This window comes from Hyla sarda, chromosome 1 (genome assembly GCF_029499605.1).
Source record: "Hyla sarda isolate aHylSar1 chromosome 1, aHylSar1.hap1, whole genome shotgun sequence".
Lineage (NCBI taxonomy): Eukaryota > Metazoa > Chordata > Amphibia > Anura > Hylidae > Hyla > Hyla sarda.
In genome coordinates, this window is record NC_079189.1 from 1156754 (window position 1) to 1183836 (window position 27083).

The 27083-nt window shown below is 34.8% G+C and overlaps 1 protein-coding gene across 1 annotated transcript; it reads right to left on the minus strand.

Moving 5' to 3' along the window:
• Positions 1–540: 540 nt before the first annotated feature.
• Positions 541–27013, minus strand: LOC130283211 (oocyte zinc finger protein XlCOF22-like). Its single transcript, XM_056532451.1, has 7 exons — positions 26893–27013; positions 8341–8415; positions 6643–6822; positions 5509–5697; positions 5230–5397; positions 3442–3568; positions 541–1978 (listed from the first exon to the last, which is right to left on the minus strand). The coding sequence occupies exons 2-7, from the start codon at positions 8395–8397 to the stop codon at positions 717–719; spliced, it is 1983 nt and encodes a 660-aa protein (XP_056388426.1). The 5' UTR covers positions 8398–8415; positions 26893–27013; the 3' UTR covers positions 541–716.
• Between the last annotated feature and the right edge of the window lie 70 nt (positions 27014–27083).

Here is a 27083-nt window from a genome sequence, read left to right on the forward strand (position 1 = left end):
CTAAGTAGGAACAAGCTTAACTAAGCAACCTCCTCCCCTTCTTTTAACGTCACAAGGTGTGTTAGATGGTGATAGGTCCAATTACTAAACTCACCTGTATAAGAAGATGACATGTTCCGGTAAAGAGTTAGGCCCGTTGAAGCACTACTAAGTACGAAACACAGGTGTCGCCTCTCTGTGGTACCCCCCTTGTACCATCCGTCGTCTCCCCGAGAATTGTACTACGGCTGTGAGTAACGTGCAATAAAATCTGCTGAATTGGAAACCCGGTGAGTGCCGACTTTTCTTTATCTTCTCATGCACTGATGGTATATTCTACGTGAGTCCGAGCACCACCGTATCCCCACTCCGCTACAGCAACTTAGTGTCCACCCGCTTTCAGGTTCAGAAGTTAGCAGTGCCGAACTACTCATCTATACGCTAATTTAGAAATCTGTTTAACTTTCTAGAGCCAGTTGATATGAAAAGATGTTTTTGACCGGAATACCCCTTTAAGATATCAGGATCGGACGGCGTTCACAGTGTTGTGCCCAAAGATGAAACTAGCGCGGACAGGTTCCCTTTAAACCCTCTCCTGGATGTTTAATATATATATATAGTATTATAGTATTTCTTACATACAAACAAAAACTTGATTTCTTCTCTAATTAAATTCTCTGATGAGTTTCAAAATTTGTTTAAAAAATAAAAATAAAAATACTTTTGCAAATAAAACATCAAAACATCTTCTTCCCTTTGTGACTCCTTTCATGTCTAACACAATTTGATTTACTTAAGAAACATTTCCCACATTCTAAACATGAAAATGGCTTCTCTCCTGTGTGAGTTCTCTGATGTATAACAAGCTCTCCTTTAGTTGCAAAACATTTCCCACATTCTGAACATGAATATGGTTTCTCTCCTGTGTGAGTTCTCTGATGATTCCTTAATACAAATGTAGTGCTAAAAGATTTCCCACATTCTGAACATGAATGTGGCTGCCCTCCTCCATGAGTTCTCCGATGTCTAACAAGCTCTCCTTTAGAAGTAAAACATTTTCTGCATTCTGAACATGAATGCGGCTTCTCTCCTCTGTGAATTCTCTCATGTGTAACAAGATATGATTTATCTCTAAAACATTTCCCACATTCTGAACATGAATACGGCTTATCTCCTGTGTGAGTTCTCTCATGTCTAACCAGACGTGCCTTAGTTGAGAAACATTTCCCACATTCTAAACATAAAAATGGCTTCTTTTCCCTGTGAGTTCTCTGATGCACAATTAAAGCAGAGCTTGTTTTACAACATTTTCCACATTCTAAACATAAAAATGGCTCTTCTCCTCTGTGAGTTTTCTGATGTGTAACAAGACGTGGTTTACTTGAAAAACATTTCCCACATTCTAAACATGAAAATGGCTTCTCTCCTGTGTGAGTTCTTTGATGCACAATAAGCTTTGCTTTGGTTGTTAAAAATTTCCCACATTCTAAACATGAATATGGTTTCTCTCCTGTGTGAATTCTCTCATGTATTACAAGATTTGATTTGTGTGCAAAATATTTCCCACATTCAGAACATGAATATGGCTTCTCTCCTGTGTGAATTCTCTCATGTCTATTTAGTTCTGATTGTGCTATACAGCATTTCCCACATTCTGAACACACATACAGCGTCTTTCTTGTGTGACTTTTTCTGTGCATAGCAAGAGCTGATCTATTCATAAAACATTTCCCACATTCCTCACAATATAAACCTTTCCCCCTTTCCTGACCTGTCCTTGTGGTAACAATATCTGGTTGGTCAGGAGAAGGTTCCCCATGATCAGGGGGATTATTATAGGATAAATCAGGATGGACATTAGAGGTAAGGAGGTCTTCTCCTGAGGAGCGCTCCATGATCTCTCCATCTTCTCCTGAGGAGCGCTCCATGATCTCTCCATCTTCTCTTTTATAATTCAGGGATAACATGAAGTTTCCCTCAGAATTCTTACTTGGATTTCCTGTTTACAAAAAAAACAGATCAATTTTATCCTACTGAGAAGTAGAGAAATTTCTATTGGGCAGGAAACACACGTGCAGTTTTTTTTTTCATGCAGTTTATGGAGTAGACTCCTCCACCGTTCAGGCCATTAAGGTCACATGACCACATTTACATGTAAAAAAAACTATTTTTTTTCTTTTTTTAACCCCCTTCCCACTGCGCTCGAATCCAGTCAGTGTGACTGCAGCATCAGTCAGGGTGACAGAGAAGGGAAGCTCCCTCTGTTCTCCATTGGGACCCTGCAATGCGGTCGCCGGGTCCCGATGGTAGCCATGGCAACCATAGACCTCCGAACGACCTCTAGTTTCCTGTCTCCAGCAGCCGGAGTACAGATCTGTACCGCAATGTGTTATAAAAGTGTCAAGTCCCCTAAAGGGACAATAAAAAAAAAAGTCAAAATAAACTAAACAAAAAATAAATAAGTAAATAAATTGATAAACAATAAATATAAAATAAATATACAATCCTCCTTTCCCCCATTATGAATTATGTTTTTAGCAAGATAACTTGAACGACATAAAATAAATAAATAAAATGTATTTTAAAAACTTGCCAAATTGACATATCTTTAATGCCACCTCTGTAAAACTACAATAAAAAGTGATCAAAAAAGGTCACATGACCCCAAAATGGTACCAATAAAAACATCAATTTGTCTCGTGAAAATATTTTGGGACCCCAAGGCCTAGACCAAAATCCTAAATAACAGGAAGAACCCAAATCCACAAGGTGCCCCGTCATGTATGAGGCCGGTGTGTAAGTCCTGGAGCTCTTGGGCCACATATGGGAGATATTTCTAAATAAATCAGAATTTGGAGGTGGAATTCATAAATTTCAATATTTTTTAATGTCGGCTATTCCCCTCTTTGTTTTAATTTCCGTAAAACACCTAAAGGGTTAATAAACTTCCCAAATATCATTTTGATTACATTGAGGGGTGCAGAGTTTATAATGGGGGATTTATAGGAGGTTCTAACATTCAGGCCCCTCAAATCTACTTAAGGACTGAACCGTTCCCTAAAAATATCGGATTTTGAAATTTCTTCTAAAATTTTTTACATTTCCGCCAAACTTCGAATCTCTGAACTAAAGAACTAAAAGGACAATTAACACATAATGTGACATAAAGACAACAGATTGTAAATGGGAATTAATAACTAATTTATGGGGCAGGACGATCTTTATTACACGTAGAGAAGCTGGAATTCTGCCAAAAGTGCGCACTTTTCTCATTTTCATGCAATTCACGTAAAAATGCAGAAAATATCAACCAGAATTTAACAGTAATATTAAGTACAATGGAGATTTATCAAAAGCTGTCCAGAGGAATTTCATTAAAAACTGGAAAATTACGTTCTCTCTCAGAATTCCATCTACTCCATCTGTAATAAAGATCGTTATATCTATATATATATGTCTCACCTTGTGATGTGAGGGGCCGGTGATCCTCCATCATGACTATGTCCTGGTACAGATCTTTGTGTCCTTCTACATACTCCCACTCCTCCATGGAGAAATAGACCGCCACATCCTGACACCTTATAGGAACCTGACACACAATGATACCGTCATCACCAGACCCCTCCATTACTGTATAATGTCCCAGCAGTGTCACCTCTCTAATCATCACCACACCCCTCCTTTACTGTATAATGTCCCAGCAGTGTCACCTCTCTAATCATCACCAGACCCCTCCATTACTGTATAATGTCCCAGCAGTGTCACCTCTCCAGTCATCACCAGACCCCTCCATTACTGTATGATGTCCCAGCAGTGTCACCTCTCTAATCATCACCACACCCCTCCATTACTGTATAATGTCCCAGCAGTGTCACCTCTCTAATCATCACCACACCCCTCCATTACTGTATAATGTCCCAGCAGTGTCACCTCTACAGTCATCACCTGACCCCTCCATTACTGTATAATGTCCCAGCAGTGTCACCTCTCCAATCATCACCAGACCTCTCCATTACTGTATAATGTCCCAGCAGTGTCACCTCTCTAATCATCACGAGACCCCTCCATTACTGTATAATGTCCCAGCAGTGTCACCTCTCTAATCATCACCAGACCCCTCCATTACTGTATAATGTCCCAGCAGTGTCACCTCTCTAATCATCACCAGACCCCTCCATTACTGTATAATGTCCCAGCAGTGTCACCTCTCTAATCATCACCAGACCCCTCCATTACTGTATAATGTCCCAGCAGTGTCACCTCTCCAGTCATCACCAGACCCCTCCATTACTGTATAATGTCCCAGCAGTGTCACCTCTCTAATCATCACCAGACCCCTCCATTACTGTATAATGTCCCAGCAGTGTCACCTCTCCAGTCATCACCAGACCCCTCCATTACTGTATAATGTCCCAGCAGTGTCACCTCTCTAATCATCACCAGACCCCTCCATTACCGTATAATGTCCCAGCAGTGTCACCTCTCTAATCATCACCAGACCCCTCCATTACTGCATAATGTCCCAGCAGTGTCACCTCTCTAATCATCACCAGACCCCTCCATTACTTTATAATGTCCCAGCAGTGTCACCTCTCTAGTCATCACCAGACCCCTCCATTACTGTATAATGTCCCAGCAGTGTCACCTCTCCAGTCATCATCAGACCCCTCCATTACTGTATAATGTCCCAGCAGTGTCACCTCTCTAATCATCACCAGACCCCTCCATTACTGTATAATGTCCCAGCAGTGTCACCTCTCTAATCATCACCAGACCCCTCCATTACTGTATAATGTCCCAGCAGTGTCACCTCTCTAATCATCACCAGACCCCTCCATTACTGTATAATGTCCCAGCAGTGTCACCTCTCTAATCATCACCAGACCCCTCCATTACTGTATAATGTCCCAGCAGTGTCACCTCTCTAATCATCACCAGACCCCTCCATTACTGTATAATGTCCCAGCAGTGTCACCTCTCCGGTCATCACCAGACCCCTCCATTACTGTATAATGTCCCAGCAGTGTCACCTCTACAGTCATCACCAGACCCCTCCATTACTGTATAATGTCCTAGCACTGTCACCTCTCTAATCATCACCAGACCTCTCCATTACTGTGTAATGTCCCAGCAGTGTCACCTCTCCAGTCATTACCAGACCCCTCCATTACTGTATAATGTCCCAGCAGTGTCACCTCTCTAATAATCACCAGACCCCTCCATTACTGTATAATGTCCCAGCAGGGTCACCTCTTCAGTCAGCAGCTCTGTGATCCTGTGGGTGAGTTCTAGGATCTTCTTCCCATGTATCGGTGAGTAAGGTGGAGGCTCCATGATGGGGCCCCGGGCCCTGCTCTGTCCTCCTGACTCATGGGGGGTCACACTCTCTCCAGTTGACTTCTTCATTATTGTATAATCCTGTATATGCGGAGACACTGATCACTACATATTTTCTAAGGATTCTTCCCATTCTCAGTCATTTACTTGTTTTATTAATGGAGAAATAATTTATGTCATGTGACCTCTCACCTCTCCAGATATCAAGTAGATTATTTCCAATGTGAGGACAAATATCTCTGCAGCCGTCTGTTCTCTGTCCTCATCCATCTCTGGGGGGTCATTCTCCATCATGTCCTGGTACAGATCCTTGTGTCCTTCTACATACTCCCACTCCTCCATGGAGAAATAGACCGCCACATCCTGACACCTTATAGGAACCTGACACACAATGATACCGTCATCACCAGACCCCTCCATTACTGTATAATGTCCCAGCAGTGTCACCTCTCTAATCATCACCAGACCCCTCCATTACTGTATAATGTCCCAGCAGTGTCACCTCTCCAGTCATCACCAGACCCCTCCATTACTGTATAATGTCCCAGCAGTGTCACCTTTCTAATCATCACCAGACCCCTCCATTACTGTATAATGTCGCAGCAGTGTCACCTCTCCAGTCATCACCAGACCCCTCCATTACTGTATAATGTCCCAGCAGTGTCACCTCTCTAATCATCACCAGACCCCTCCATTACTGTATAATGTCCCAGCAGTGTCACCTCTCCAGTCAGCCCCAGACCCCTCCATTACTGTATAATGTCCCAGCAGTGTCACCTCTCCAGTCCTCACCAGACCCCTCCATTACTGTATAATGTCCCAGCAGTGTCACCTATCTTATCATCACCAGACCCTCCATTACTGTATAATGTCCCAGCAGTGTCACCTCTCTAATCATCACCAGACCCCTCTACTACTGTATAATGTCCCAGCAGTGTCACCTCTCTAGTCATCACCAGACCCCTCCATTACTGTATAATGTCCCAGCAGTGTCACCTCTCCAGTCATCACCAGACCCCTCCATTACTGTATAGTGTCCCAGCAGTGTCACCTCTCTAGTCATCACCAGACCTCTCCATTAATGTATAATGTCCCAGCAGTGTCACCTCTCTAATCATCACCAGACCCCTCCATTATTGTATAATGTCCCAGCAGTGTCACCTCTCGAGTCATCACCAGACCCCTCCATTAGTGTATAATGTCCCAGCAGTGTCACCTCTCCAGTCATCACCAGACCCCTCCATTACTGTATAATGTCCCAGCAATGTCACCTCTCCAGTCATCACCAGACCCCTCCATTACTGTATAATGTCCCAGCAGGGTCACCTCTCTAGTCAGCAGCTCAGTGATCCTGTGGGTGAGTTCTAGGATCTTCTCCTCATGTATCAGTGAGTGAGGTGAAGGCTCTGTGATGGGGCCCCAGGCCCTGCTCCGTCCTTCTGACTCATGGAGATGGCTGCTGGGGGCCACACACTCCCCCCATGTCTTCTTCACTACGGTGTAATCCTGTGTATGGAGAGAGACAATGAGGGACTGACCCCAGTATTCCTCCCCCACTACAAAGAGGAGATTGTGCCCCCTGTATAGAGCTCTAGTGAGCACATCTGGAATAATGGGGTCAGTTCTGGAGACCTCACCTACAAAGAGACATCCAGACCATAGAGCGGCCCCAAAGATGGGGGACAACAGTGGTGGAAATGTAGATGGGGACAACAATGGTGGAAATGTAGATGGAGGGGACAACAATGGTGGAAATGTAGATGGGGGACAACAATGGTGGAAATGTAGATGGGGACAATAATGGTGGAAATGTAGATGAGGACAACAATGGTGGAAATGTAGATGGGGACAACAATGGTGGAAATGTAGATGGGGGACAACAATGGTGGAAATGTAGATGGGGGACAACAATGGTGGAAATGTAGATGGGGACAACAATGGTGGAAATGTAGATGAGGACAACAATGGTGGAAATGTAGATGTGGGGGGCCAACAATGGTGGAAATGTAGATGGGAGGACAACAATGGTGGAAATGTAGATGGGGACAACAATGGTGGAAATGTAGATGGGGGGGACAACAATGGTGGAAATGTAGATGGTGAACAACAATGGTGGAAATGTAGATGGGAGGACAACAATGGTGGAAATGTAGATGGGGACAACAATGGTGGAAATGTAGATGGGGGGACAACAATGGTGGAAATGTAGATGGGGGGGACAACAATGGTGGAAATGTAGATGGGGACAACAATGGTGGAAATGTAGATGGGGGGACAACAATGGTGGAAATGTAGATGGGGAACAACAATGGTGGAAATGTAGATGGGAGGACAACAATGGTGGAAATGTAGATGGGGACAACAATGGTGGAAATGTAGATGGGGGGACAACAATGGTGGAAATGTAGATGGGAGGACAACAATGGTGGAAATGTAGATGAGGGGACAACAATGGTGGAAATGTAGATGGGGACAACAATGGTAGAAATGTAGATGGGGACAACAATGGTGGAAATATAGATGGGGACAACAATGGTGGAAATGTAGATGGGGACCACAATGGTGGAAATGTAGATGAGGACAACAATGGTGGAAATGTAGATGAGGACAACAATGGTGGAAATGTAGATGGAGACAACAATGGGGGAAATGTAGATGGGGACAACAATGGTGGAAATGTAGATGGGGGGACAACAATGGTGGAAATGTAGATGGGGGGACAACAATGGTGGAAATGTAGATGGAGACAACAATGGTGGAAATGTAGATGGGGACAACAATGGTGGAAATGTAGATGGGGACAACAATGGTGGAAATGTAGATGGAGACAACAATGGGGGAAATGTAGATGGGGACAACAATGGTGGAAATGTAGATGGAGACAACAATGGTGGAAATGTAGATGGGGACAACAATGGTGGAAATGTAGATGGGGACAACAATGGTGGAAATGTAGATGGGGACAACAATGGTGGAAATGTAGATGGAGACAACAATGGTGGAAATGTAGATGGGTCACCTCACCTCTCCGGTCAGCAGGTGGAGGATCTCCAAGGTGAAGTGTAATATTCTCTTAGTCATCTCATTCCTGTCCTTGTCCTAGGGAGTCATTCAGGAGAAAAGGAGACAACTGGGTTAGCTGGAGGGGATGGTCCTGCCTGGGCCTTTATGAGTAAAAGAGGGGCCCTAAATGATACATTACACGTCACATACACATCCTCACTTATTATATATATCATACAGGGGTCACATCATATGTCACATACACATCCTCACTTATTATATGTATTATACAGGGATCACATCATATATCACATACAAATCCTCACTTATTATATATATATCATACAGGGGTCACATCATATATCACATACACATCCTCACCTATTATATATATCATACAGGGATAACATCATATATCACATACACATCCTCACTTATTATATATATATCATACAGGGCTCACATCATATATCACATACACATCCTCACTTATTATATATATCATACAGGGGTCACATCATATATCACATAGACATCCTCACTTATTATATATATATTATACAGGGATCACATCATATATCACATACACATCTTCACTTATATATATATATATATATATCATACAGGGGTCACATCATATATCACATACACATCCTCACTTATATATATATTATACAGGGATCACATCATATATCACATACACATCCTCACTTACTATATATATCATACAGGGATCACATCATATATCACATACACATCCTCACTTATTATATATATCATACAGGGACCACATCATATATCACATACACATCCTCACTTATTATATATATCATACAGGGATCACATCATATATCACATACATATCTAAACTTATCATATATATCATACAGGGGTCACATCATATATCACATACACATCCTCACTTATTATATATATTATACAGGTATCACATCATATATCACATACACATCCTCACTTATTATATATCATACAGAGGTCACATCATATATCACATACACATCCTCACTTATTTATATATATATATATATATATATATATATTATACAGGGATCACATCATATATCACATACACATCTTCACTTATTATATATATCATACAGGGGTCACATCATATATCACATACACATCCTCACTTATTATATATATCATACAGGGGTCACATCATATATCACATACACATCCTCACTTATTATATATTATACAGAGGTCACATCATATATCACATACACATCTTCACTTATTATATATATCATACAGGGGTCACATCATATATCACATACACATCCTCACTTATTATATATCATACAGGGATCACATCATATGTCACATACACATCCTCACTTATATATATCATACAGGGGTCACATCATATATCACATACACATTCTCACTTATTATATATATCATACAGGGGTCACATCATATATCACATACACATCCTCACTTATATATATATTATACAGGGATCACATCATATATCACATACACATCCTCACTTATTATATATCATACAGAGGTCACATCATATATCACATACACATCCTCACTTATTATATATCATACAGGGATCACATCATATATCACATACACATTCTCACTTATTATATATATATATCATACAGGGGTCACATCATATATCACATACACCTCCTCACTTATTATATATATCATACAAGGATCACATCATATATCACATACACATCCTCACTTATTATATATCATACAGAGGTCACATCATAAGTCACAAACACATCCTCACTTATTATATATATCATACAGGGATCACATCATATATCACATACACATCCTCACTTATATATATCATACAGGGATCACATCATATATCACATACACATCCTCACTTATTATATATTATATATATCATACAGGGGTCACATCATATATCACATACACATCCTCACTTATTATATATATCATAAGGGGTCACATCATATATCACATACACATCCTCACTTATTATATATATCATACAAGGATCACATCATATATCACATACACATCCTCACTTATTATATATATCATACAGGGGTCACATCATATGTCACAAACACATCCTCACTTATTATATATATCATACAGGGATCACATCATATATCACATACACATCCTCACTTATATATATATCATACAGGGATCACATCATATATCACATACACATCCTCACTTATTATATATATATATTATACAGGGATCACATCATATATCACATACACATCCTCACTTATTATATATATATTATACAGGGATCACATCATATATCACATAAACATCCTCACTTATATATATATCATACAGGGGTCACATCATATATCACATACACATCCTCACTTATTATATATATATCATACAGGGATCACATCATATGTCACATACACATCCTCACTTATTATATATATCATACAGGGATCACATCATATATCACATACACATCCTCACTTATATATATCATACGGGAACACATCATATATCACATACACATCCTCACTTATTATATTTATCATACAGGGATCACATCATATATCACATACACATCCTCACTTATTATATATATCATACAGGGATCACATCATATATCACATACACATCCTCACTTATATATATATCATACAAGGATCACATCATATATCACATACACATCCTCACTTATTATATATATATCATACAGGGATCACATCATATATCACATACACATCCTCACTTATTATATATATCATACAGGGATCACATCATATATCACATACACATCCTCACTTATATATATATCATACAAGGATCACATCATATATCACATACACATCCTCACTTATTATATATATCATACAGGGATCACATCATATATCACATACACATCCTCACTTATTATATATATCATACAGGGATCACATCATATATCACATACACATCCTCACTTATTATATATATCATACAGGGATCACATCATATATCACATACACATCCTCACTTATTATATATATCATACAGGGATCACATCATATGTCACATACACATCCTCACTTATTATATATATATATCATACAGGGACCACATCATATGTCACATACACATCCTCACTTATATATATACACAGGGATCACATCATATATCACATACACATCCTCACTTATTATATATATCATACAGGGGTCACATCATATATCACATACACATCCTCACTTATTATATATATATTATACAGGGATCACATCATATATCACATACACATCCTCACTTATATATATATATATCATACAGGGGTCACATCATATATCACATACACATCCTCACTTATTATATATATCATACAGGGATCACATCATATATCACATACACATCCTCACTTATATATCATACAGGGATCACATCATATATCACAAAAACATCCTCACTTATATATATCATACAGGGATCACATCATATATCACATACACATCCTCACTTATATATCATACAGGGATCACATCATATATCACAAAAACATCCTCACTTATATATATTATACAGGGATCACATCATATATCACATACACATCCTCACTTATTATATATATATTATACAGGGATCACATCATATATCACATACACATCCTCACTTATATATATATTATACAGGGATCACATCATATATCACATACACATGCTCACTTATTATATATATATCATACAGGGGTCACATCATATATCACATACACATCCTCACTTATTATATATATCATACAGGGGTCACATCATATATCACATACACATCCTCACTTATTATATATATATCATACAGGGGTCACATCATATATCACATACACATCCTCACTTATATATATATCATACAGGGATCACATCATATGTCACATACACATCCTCACTTATTATATATCATACAGGGATCACATCATATGTCACATACACATCCTCACTTATTATATATATCATACAGGGATCACATCATATATCACATACACATCCTCACTTATTATATATATATTATACAGGGGTCACATCATATATCACATACACATCCTCACTTATTATATATATATATCATACAGGGACCACATCATATATCACATACACATCCTCACTTATATATATCATACAGGGATCACATCATATATCACATACACATCCTCACTTATATATATCATACAGGGATCACATCATATATCACATACACATCCCCACTTATTATATATATCATACAGGGGTTACATCATATATCACATACACATCCTCACTTATTATATATATCATACAGGGATCACATCATATATCACATACACATCCTCACTTATTATATATATCATACAGGGGTCACATCATATGTTACATACACCTCCTCACTTATTATATATATCATACAGGGGTTACATCATATATCACATACACATCCTCACTTATTATATATATCATACAGGGATCACATCATATATCACATACACATCCTCACTTATTATATATATATTATACAGGGGTCACATCATATGTCACATACACATCCTCACTTATTATATATATCATACAGGGATCACATCATATATCACATACACATCCTCACTTATTATATATATATTATACAGGGGTCACATCATATATCACATACACATCCTCACTTATTATATATATATATCATACAGGGACCACATCATATATCACATACACATCCTCACTTATATATATCATACAGGGATCACATCATATATCACATACACATCCTCACTTATATATATCATACAGGGATCACATCATATATCACATACACATCCTCACTTATTATATATATCATACAGGGATCATATCATATATCACATACACATCCTCACTTATTATATATATATATATCATACAGGAATCACATCATATATCACATACACATCCTCACTTATTATATATATATATATATATCATACAGGGGTCACATCATATGTCACATACACATCCTCACTTATATATATCATACAGGGATCACATCATATATCACATACACATCCTCACTTATTATATATATACTGTATTATACAGGGGTCACATCATATATCACATACACATCCCCACTTATTATATATATCATACAGGGGTTACATCATATATCACATACACATCCTCACTTATTATATATATCATACAGGGATCACATCATATATCACATACACATCCTCACTTATTATATATATCATACAGGGGTCACATCATATGTTACATACACCTCCTCACTTATTATATATATCATACAGGGGTCACATCATATATCACATACACATCCTCACTTATTATATATATCATACAGGGGTCACATCATATATCACATACACATCCTCACTTATTATATATATATCATACAGGGGTCACATCATATATCACATACACATCCTCACTTATATATATATCATACAGGGATCACATCATATATCACATACACATCCTCACTTATATATATATATATCATACAGGGGTCACATCATATGTCACATACACATCCTCACTTATTATATATCATACAGGGATCACATCATATGTCACATACACATCCTCACTTATTACATATATCATACAGGGATCACATCATATATCACATACACATCCTCACTTATATATATATATTATACAGGGATCACATCATATATCACATACACATCCTCACTTATATATATATTATACAGGGATCACATCATATATCACATACACATCCTCACTTATTATATATCATACAGAGGTCACATCATATATCACATACACATCCTCACTTATTATATATCATACAGGGATCACATCATATATCACATACACATCCTCACTTATTATATATATCATACAGGGGTCACATCATATATCACATACACATCCTCACTTATTATATATATCATACAGGGGTCACATCATATATCACATACACATCCTCACTTATATATATATTATACAGGGATCACATCATATATCACATACACATCCTCACTTATTATATATATCATACAGGGGTCACATCATATATCACATACACATCCTCACTTATTATATATATTATACAGGGATCACATCATATGTCACATACACATCCTCACTTATTATTTATATCATACAGGAATCACATCATATATCACATACACATCCTCACTTATTATATATATTATACAGGGATCACATCATATGTCACATACACATCCTCACTTATTATATATATCATACAGGGGTCACATCATATATCACATACACATCCTCACTTATTATATATATCATACAGGAATCACATCATATATCACATACACATCCTCACTTATTATATATATTATACAGGGATCACATCATATGTCACATACACATCCTCACTTATTAAATATATCATACAGGGGTCACATCATATATCACATACACATCCTCACTTATTATATATATCATACAGGGGTCACATCATATGTCACATACACATCCTCACTTATTATATATATCATACAGGGATCACATCATATGTCACATACACATCCTCACTTATTATATATATATATCATACAGGGGTCACATCATATATCACATACACATCCTCACTTATTATATATATACACAGGGATCACATCATATATCACATACACATCCTCACTTATTATATATATCATACAGGGATCACATCATATATCACATACACATCCTCACTTATTATATATATATCATACAGGGATCACATCATATATCACATACACATCCTCACTTATTATATATATCATACAGGGATCACATCATATATCACATACACATCCTCACTTATTATATATATATCATACAGGGGTCACATCATATATCACATACACATCCTCACTTATTATATATATATACACAGGGATCACATCATATATCACATACACATCCTCACTTATTATATATATCATACAGGGATCACATCATATATCACATACACATCCTCACTTATTATATATATCATACAGGGGTCACATCATATATCACATACACATCCTCACTTATATATATATCATACAAGGATCACATCATATGTCACATACACATCCTCACTTATTATATATATCATACAGGGATCACATCATATGTCACATACACATCCTCACTTATTATATATATATATCATACAGGGACCACATCATATGTCAAATACACATCCTCACTTATTATATATATACACAGGGATCACATCATATATCACATACACATCCTCACTTATTATATATATATATCATACAGGGGTCACATCATATATCACATACACATCCTCACTTATTATATATATCATACAGGGGTCACATCATATATCACATACACATCCTCACTTATTATATATATCATACAGGGGTCACATCATATGTCACATACACATCCTCACTTATTATATATATCATACAGGGATCACATCATATATCACATACACATCCTCACTTATTATATATATTATACAGGGATCACATCATATATCACATACACATCCTCACTTATATATCATACAGGGATCACATCATATATCACAAAAACATCCTCACTTATATATATCATACAGGGATCACATCATATATCACATACACATCCTCACTTATTATATATATATCATACAGGGGTCACATCATATATCACATACACATCCTCACTTATATATCATACAGGGATCACATCATATATCACAAAAACATCCTCACTTATATATATTATACAGGGATCACATCATATATCACATACACATCCTCACTTATTATATATATCATACAGGGGTCACATCATATATCACATACACATCCTCATTTATTATATATATATCATACAGGGGTCACATCATATATCACATACACATCCTCACTTATTATATATATCATACAGGGGTCACATCATATATCACATACACATCCTCACTTATTATATATATATATCATACAGGGGGTCACATCATATATCACATACACATCCTCACTTATATATATATCATACAGGGATCACATCATATGTCACATACACATCCTCACTTATTATATATCATACAGGGATCACATCATATGTCACATACACATCCTCACTTATTACATATATCATACAGGGATCACATCATATATCACATACACATCCTCACTTATATATATATATTATACAGGGATCACATCATATATCACATACACATCCTCACTTATATATATATGTATTATACAGGGATCACATCATATATCACATACACATCCTCACTTATTATATATCATACAGAGGTCACATCATATATCACATACACATCCTCACTTATTATATATCATACAGGGATCACATCATATATCACATACACATCCTCACTTATTATATACATATATCATACAGGGGTAACATCATATATCACATACACATCCTCACTTATTATATATATCATACAGGGGTCACATCATATATCACATACACATCCTCACTTATTATATATATCATACAGGGATCACATCATATATCACATACACATCCTCACTTATTATATATATCATACAGGGGTCACATCATATCACATACACATCCTCACTTATATATATATATCATACAGGGATCACATCATATATCACATACACATCCTCACTTATTATATATATCATACAGGGGTCACATCATATCACATACACATCCTCACTTATTATATATATCATACAGGGATCACATCATATATCACATACACATCCTCACTTATTATATATATCATACAGGGATCACATCATATATCACATACACATCCTCACTTATTATATATATATCATACAAGGATCACATCATATGTCACATACACATCCTCACTTATTATATATATCATACAGGGATCACATCATATATCACATACACATCCTCACTTATTATATATATCATACAGGGGTCACATCATATGTCACATACACATCCTCACTTATTATATATCATACAGGGGTCACATCATATATCACATACACATCCTCACTTATAGATATATATCATACAGGGACCACATCATATGTCACATACACATCCTCACTTATTATATATATACACAGGGATCACATCATATATCACATACACATCCTCACTTATTATATATATCATACAGGGATCACATCATATATCACATACACATCCTCACTTATATATATATCATACAAGGATCACATCATATGTCACATACACATCCTCACTTATTATATATATACTACAGGGATCACATCATATGTCACATACACATCCTCACTTATTATATATATATCATACAGGGATCACATCATATATCACATACACATCCTCACTTATTATATATATATCATACAGGGATCACATCATATTTCACATACACATCCTTACTTATTATATATATCATACAGGGACCACATCATATGTCACATACACATCCTCACTTATTATATATATATATATCATACAGGGATCACATCATATATCACAAAAACATCTTTACTTATTATATATATCATACAGGGACCACATCATATGTCACATACACATCCTCACTTATATATATATAGCATACAGGGATCACATCACATACACATCCTCACTTATTATATATTATACAGGGACCACATCATATATCACAGACAGGGGTCACATCATATGTCACATACACATCCTCACTTATTATATATATATCATACAGGGATCACATCATATATCACATACACATCCTCACTTATATATCATACAGGGATCACATCATATATCACAAAAACATCCTTACTTATTATATATATATCATACAGGGACCACATCATATATCACATACACATCCTCACTTATTATATATATATATCATACAGGGATCACATCATATATCACATACACATCCTCACTTATTAGATATATCATACAGGGACCACATCATATGTCACATACACATCCTCACTTATTATATATATATCATACAGGGGTCACATCATATGTCACATACACATCCTCACTTATTATATATATATATATATCATACAGGGATCACATCATATATCACATACACATCCTCACTTATTATATATATAGCATACAGGGATCACATCACATACACATCCTCACTTATTATATATTATACAGGGACCACATCATATATCACAGACAGGGGTCACATCATATATCACATACACATCCTCACTAATATATATATCATACAGGGATCACATCATATGTCACATACACATCCTCACTTATTATATATATATCATACAGGGATCACATCATATATCACATACATATTCTCACTTATTATATATCATACAGGGATCACATCATATATCACATACACATCCTCACTTATTATATATATCATACAAGGATCACATCATATATCATATACACATCCTCACTTATTATATATATAGCATACAGGGATCACATCACATACACATCCTCACTTATTATATATTATACAGGGACCACATCATATATCACAGACAGGGGTCACATCATATATCACATACACATCCTCACTTATATATATATCATACAGGGATCACATCATATGTCACATACACATCCTCACTTATTATATATATATCATACAGGGATCACATCATATATCACATACATATCCTCACTTATTATATATCATACAGGGATCACATCATATATCACATACACATCCTCACTTATTATATATATTATACAGGGATCACATCATATATCACATACACATCCTCACTTATTAGATATATCATACAGGGACCACATCATATGTCACATACACATCCTCACTTATTATATATATATATATATATATATATATATATATATATATATATATATATATATCATACAGGGATCACATCATATATCACATACACATCCTCACTTATTATATATATATATATATATATATATATCATACAGGGATCACATCATATGTCACATACACATCCTCACTTATTATATATATATCATACAGGGATCACATCATATATCACATACACATCCTCACTTATTATATATATATATATATCATACAGGGGTCACATCATATGTCACATACACATCCTCACTTATATATATCATACAGGGATCACATCATATATCACATACACATCCTCACTTATTATATATATACTGTATTATACAGGGGTCACATCATATATCACATACACATCCCCACTTATTATATATATCATACAGGGGTCACATCATATATCACATACACATCCTCACTTATTATATATATCATACAGGGATCACATCATATATCACATACACATCCTCACTTATTATATATATCATACAGGGGTCACATCATATGTTACATACACCTCCTCACTTATTATATATATCATACAGGGGTCACATCATATATCACATACACATCCTCACTTATTATATATATATATTATACAGGGGTCACATCATATATCACATACACATCCTCACTTATTATATATATATCATACAGGGATCACATCATATATCACATACACATCCTCTCTTATATATATATATATCATACAGGGGTCACATCATATATCACATACACATCCTCACTTATTATATATATATATCATACAGGGATCACATCATATATCACATACACATCCTCACTTATTATATATATATCATACAGGGATCACATCATATATCACATACACATCCTCACTTATTATATATATCATACAGGGGTCACATCATATATCACATACACATCCTCACTTATTATATATATATCATACAGGGATCACATCATATATCACATACACATCCTCACTTATATATATATATCATACAGGGATCACATCATATATCACATACACATCCTCACTTATTATATATATCATACAGGGATCACATCATATATCACATACACATCCTCACTTATTATATATATCATACAGGGATCACATCATATATCACATACACATCCTCACTTATTATATATATCATACAGGGATCACATCATATATCACATACACATCCTCACTTATTATATATATCATACAGGGATCACATCATATATCACATACACATCCTCACTTATTATATATATCATACAGGGATCACATCATATATCACATACACATCCTCACTTATTATATATATCATACAGGGATCACATCATATATCACATACACATCCTCACTTATTATATATATATCATACAGGGATCACATCATATATCACATACACATCCTCACTTATTATATATATCATACAGGGATCACATCATATATCACATACACATCCTCACTTATTATATATATCATACAGGGATCACATCATATATCACATACACATCCTCACTTATTATATATATCATACAGGGATCACATCATATATCACATACACATCCTCACTTATATATATCATACAGGGATCACATCATATATCACATACACATCCTCACTTATTGTATATATCATACAGGGATCACATCATATATCACATACACATCCTCACTTATTATATATATATCATACAGGGATCACATCATATATCACATACACATCCTCACTTATTATATATATCATACAGGGATCACATCATATATCACATACACATCCTCACTTATTATATATATCATACAGGGATCACATCATATATCACATACACATCCTCACTTATTATATATATCATACAGGGATCACATCATATATCACATACACATCCTCACTTATTATATATATCATACAGGGATCACATCATATATCACATACACATCCTCACTTATTATATATATCATACAGGGATCACATCATATATCACATACACATCCTCACTTATTATATATATATCATACAGGGATCACATCATATATCACATACACATCCTCACTTATTATATATATCATACAGGGATCACATCATATATCACATACACATCCTCACTTATTATATATATTATACAGGGATCACATCATATATCACATACACATCCTCACTTATATATATCATACAGGGGTCACATCATATATCACATACACATCCTCACTTATTATATATATATACACAGGGATCACATCATATATCACATACACATCCTCACTTATTATATATATTATACAGGGGGTCACATCATATATCACATACACATCCTCACTTATTATATATATCATACAGGGGTCACATCATATATCACATACACATCCTCACTTATTATATATATTATACAGGGGGTCACATCATATATCACATACACATCCTCACTTATTATATATATCATACAGGGATCACATCATATATCACATATACATCCTCACTTATTATATATATCATACAGGGATCACATCATATATCACATACACATCCTCACTTATTATATATATCATACAGGGATCACATCATATATCACATACACATCCTCACTTATTATATATATATCATACAGGGGTCACATCATATATCACATACACATCCTCACTTATTATATATATCATACAGGGATCACATCATATATCACATACACATCCTCACTTATTATATATATATCATACAGGGATTACATCATATATCACATACACATCCTCACTTATATATATATTATACAGGGGTCACATCATATATCACATACACATCCTCACTTATTATATATCATACAGGGGTCACATCATATATCACATACACATCCTCACTTATTATATATATATCATACAGGGATCACATAATATATCACATACACATCCTCACTTATATATATATATATATATATCATACAGGGATCACATCATATGTCACATACACATCCTCACTTATATATATATATATCATACAGGGATCACATCATATATCACATACACATCCTCACTTATATATATATTATACAGGGGTCACATCATATGTCACATACACATCCTCACTTATTATATATATCATACAGGGATCACATCATATGTCACATACACATCCTCACTTATATATATCATACAGGGGTCACATCATATATCACATACACATCCTCACTTATATATATATCATACAGGGATCACATCATATGTCACATACACATCCTCACTTATATATATCATACAGGGGTCACATCATATATCACATACACATCCTCACTTATATATATATATCATACAGGGATCACATCATATATCACATACACATCCTCACTTATTATATATATCATACAGGGGTCACATCATATATCACATACACATCCTCACTTATTATATATATTATACAGGGGTCACATCATATATCACATACACATCCTCACTTATTATATATATCATACAGGGATCACATCATATATCACATACACATCCTCACTTATTATATATATTATACAGGGGGTCACATCATATATCACATACACATCCTCACTTATTATATATATCATACAGGGATCACATCATATATCACATATACATCCTCACTTATTATATATATCATACAGGGATCACATCATATATCACATACACATCCTCACTTATTATATATATCATACAGGGATCACATCATATATCACATACACATCCTCACTTATTATATATATATCATACAGGGGTCACATCATATATCACATACACATCCTCACTTATTATATATATCATACAGGGATCACATCATATATCACATACACATCCTCACTTATTATATATATATCATACAGGGATTACATCATATATCACATACACATCCTCACTTATATATATATTATACAGGGGTCACATCATATATCACATACACATCCTCACTTATTATATATCATACAGGGGTCACATCATATATCACATACACATCCTCACTTATTATATATATCATACAGGGATCACATCATATATCACATACACATCCTCACTTATTTTATATATATCATACAGGGATCACATAATATATCACATACACATCCTCACTTATATATATATATATATATATCATACAGGGATCACATCATATATCACATACACATCCTCACTTATATATATCATACAGGGATCACATCATATATCACATACACATCCTCACTTATATATATCATACAGGGATCACATCATATATCACATACACATCCTCACTTATATATATCATACAGGGATCACATCATATATCACATACACATCCTCACTTATATATATCATACAGGGATCACATCATATGTCACATACACATCCTCACTTATTATATATATCATACAGGGATCACATCATATATCACATACACATCCTCACTTATATATATATATTATACAGGGGTCACATCATATATCACATACACATCCTCACTTATTATATATATCATACAGGGATCACATCATATATCACATACACATCCTCACTTATTATATATATCATACAGGGATCACATCATATGTCACATACACATCCTCACTTATTATATATATATCATACAGGGATCACATCATATATCACATACACATCCTCACTTATTATATATATCATACAGGGGTCACATCATATATCACATACACATCCTCACTTATTATATATATCATACAGGGATCACATCATATATCACATACACATCCTCACTTATTATATATATCATACAGGGATCACATCATATATCACATACACATCCTCACTTATATATATATATTATACAGGGGTCACATCATATATCACATACACATCCTCACTTATTATATATATCATACAGGGATCACATCATATATCACATACACATCCTCACTTATTATATATATCATACAGGGATCACATCATATATCACATACACATCCTCACTTATATATATATCATACAGGGATCACATCATATATCACATACACATCCTCACTTATATATATATCATACAGGGATCACATCATATATCACATACACATCCTCACTTATTATATATATCATACAGGGATCACATCATATATCACATACACATCCTCACTTATTATATATATATTATACAGGGGTCACATCATATGTCACATACACATCCTCACTTATTATATATATCATACAGGGATCACATCATATATCACATACACATCCTCACTTATTATATATATATTATACAGGGGTCACATCATATATCACATACACATCCTCACTTATTATATATATATATCATACAGGGACCACATCATATATCACATACACATCCTCACTTATATATATCATACAGGGATCACATCATATATCACATACACATCCTCACTTATATATATCATACAGGGATCACATCATATATCACATACACATCCTCACTTATTATATATATCATACAGGGATCATATCATATATCACATACACATCCTCACTTATTATATATATATATATCATACAGGAATCACATCATATATCACATACACATCCTCACTTATTATATATATATATCATACAGGGGTCACATCATATATCACATACACATCCTCACTTATTATATATATCATACAGGGGTCACATCATATATCACATACACATCCTCACTTATTATATATATATATATTATACAGGGGTCATATCATATATCACATACACATCCTCACTTATTATATATATATCATACAGGGATTACATCATATATCACATACACATCCTCACTTATATATATATTATACAGGGGTCACATCATATATCACATACACATCCTCACTTATTATATATCATACAGGGGTCACATCATATATCACATACACATCCTCACTTATTATATATATCATACAGGGATCACATCATATATCACATACACATCCTCACTTATTATATATATATCATACAGGGATCACATAATATATCACATACACATCCTCACTTATATATATATATATATATAACATACAGGGATCACATCATATATCACATACACATCCTCACTTATATATATCATACAGGGATCACATCATATATCACATACACATCCTCACTTATATATATCATACAGGGATCACATCATATATCACATACACATCCTCACTTATATATATCATACAGGGATCACATCATATGTCACATACACATCCTCACTTATTATATATATCATACAGGGATCACATCATATATCACATACACATCCTCACTTATATATATATATTATACAGGGGTCACATCATATATCACATACACATCCTCACTTATTATATATATCATACAGGGATCACATCATATATCACATACACATCCTCACTTATTATATATATCATACAGGGATCACATCATATGTCACATACACATCCTCACTTATTATATATATCATACAGGGGTCACATCATATATCACATACACATCCTCACTTATTATATATATCATACAGGGATCACATCATATATCACATACACATCCTCACTTATTATATATATCATACAGGGATCACATCATATATCACATACACATCCTCACTTATTATACATATCATACAGGGATCACATCATATATCACATACACATCCTCACTTATATATATATATTATACAGGGGTCACATCATATATCACATACACATCCTCACTTATATATATCATACAGGGATCACATCATATATCACATACACATCCTCACTTATTATATATATCATACAGGGATCACATCATATATCACATACACATCCTCACTTATATATATATCATACAGGGATCACATCATATATCACATACACATCCTCACTTATATATATATCATACAGGGATCACATCATATATCACATACACATCCTCACTTATTATATATATCATACAGGGATCACATCATATATCACATACACATCCTCACTTATTATATATATATTATACAGGGGTCACATCATATGTCACATACACATCCTCACTTATTATATATATCATACAGGGATCACATCATATATCACATACACATCCTCACTTATTATATATATATTATACAGGGGTCACATCATATATCACATACACATCCTCACTTATTATATATATATATCATACAGGGACCACATCATATATCACATACACATCCTCACTTATATATATCATACAGGGATCACATCATATATCACATACACATCCTCACTTATATATATCATACAGGGGTCACATCATATATCACATACACATCCTCACTTATTATATATATCATACAGGGGTCACATCATATATCACATACACATCCTCACTTATTATATATATTATACAGGGGTCACATCATATATCACATACACATCCTCACTTATTATATATCATACAGGGATCACATCATATATCACATACACATCCTCACTTATTATATATATATATACACAGGGATCACATCATATATCACATACACATCCTCACTTATTATATATATCATACAGGGGTCACATAATATATCACATACACATCCTCACTTATTATATATATCATACAGGGATCACATCATATATCACATACACATCCTCACTTATTATATATATATTATACAGGGATCACATCATATATCACATACACATCCTCACTTATTATATATATCATACAGGGATCACATCATATGTCACATACACATCCTCACTTATTATATATATCATACAGGGGTCACATCATATATCACATACACATCCTCACTTATTATATATATCATACAGGGATCACATCATATATCACATACATATCATCACTTATTATATATATTATACAGGGATCACATCATATATCACATACACATCCTCACTTATTATATATATAACAAACCTCCGGAATTCTTACCTCACAATTCAACTCTTCATTTCACAGCTGAGCCCCGCCCACTGCTGTCACATGACTTTCCTCACAGGTCCTTCACCACTAACTATTCTATCTGCTGAGCTCCGCCCCCACTCACACTGGTCACATGATTGTGACATCATCACAGGTCCTACACCTCCACCTTCTAGCAGATACACAGCAGGTCCTGGTCT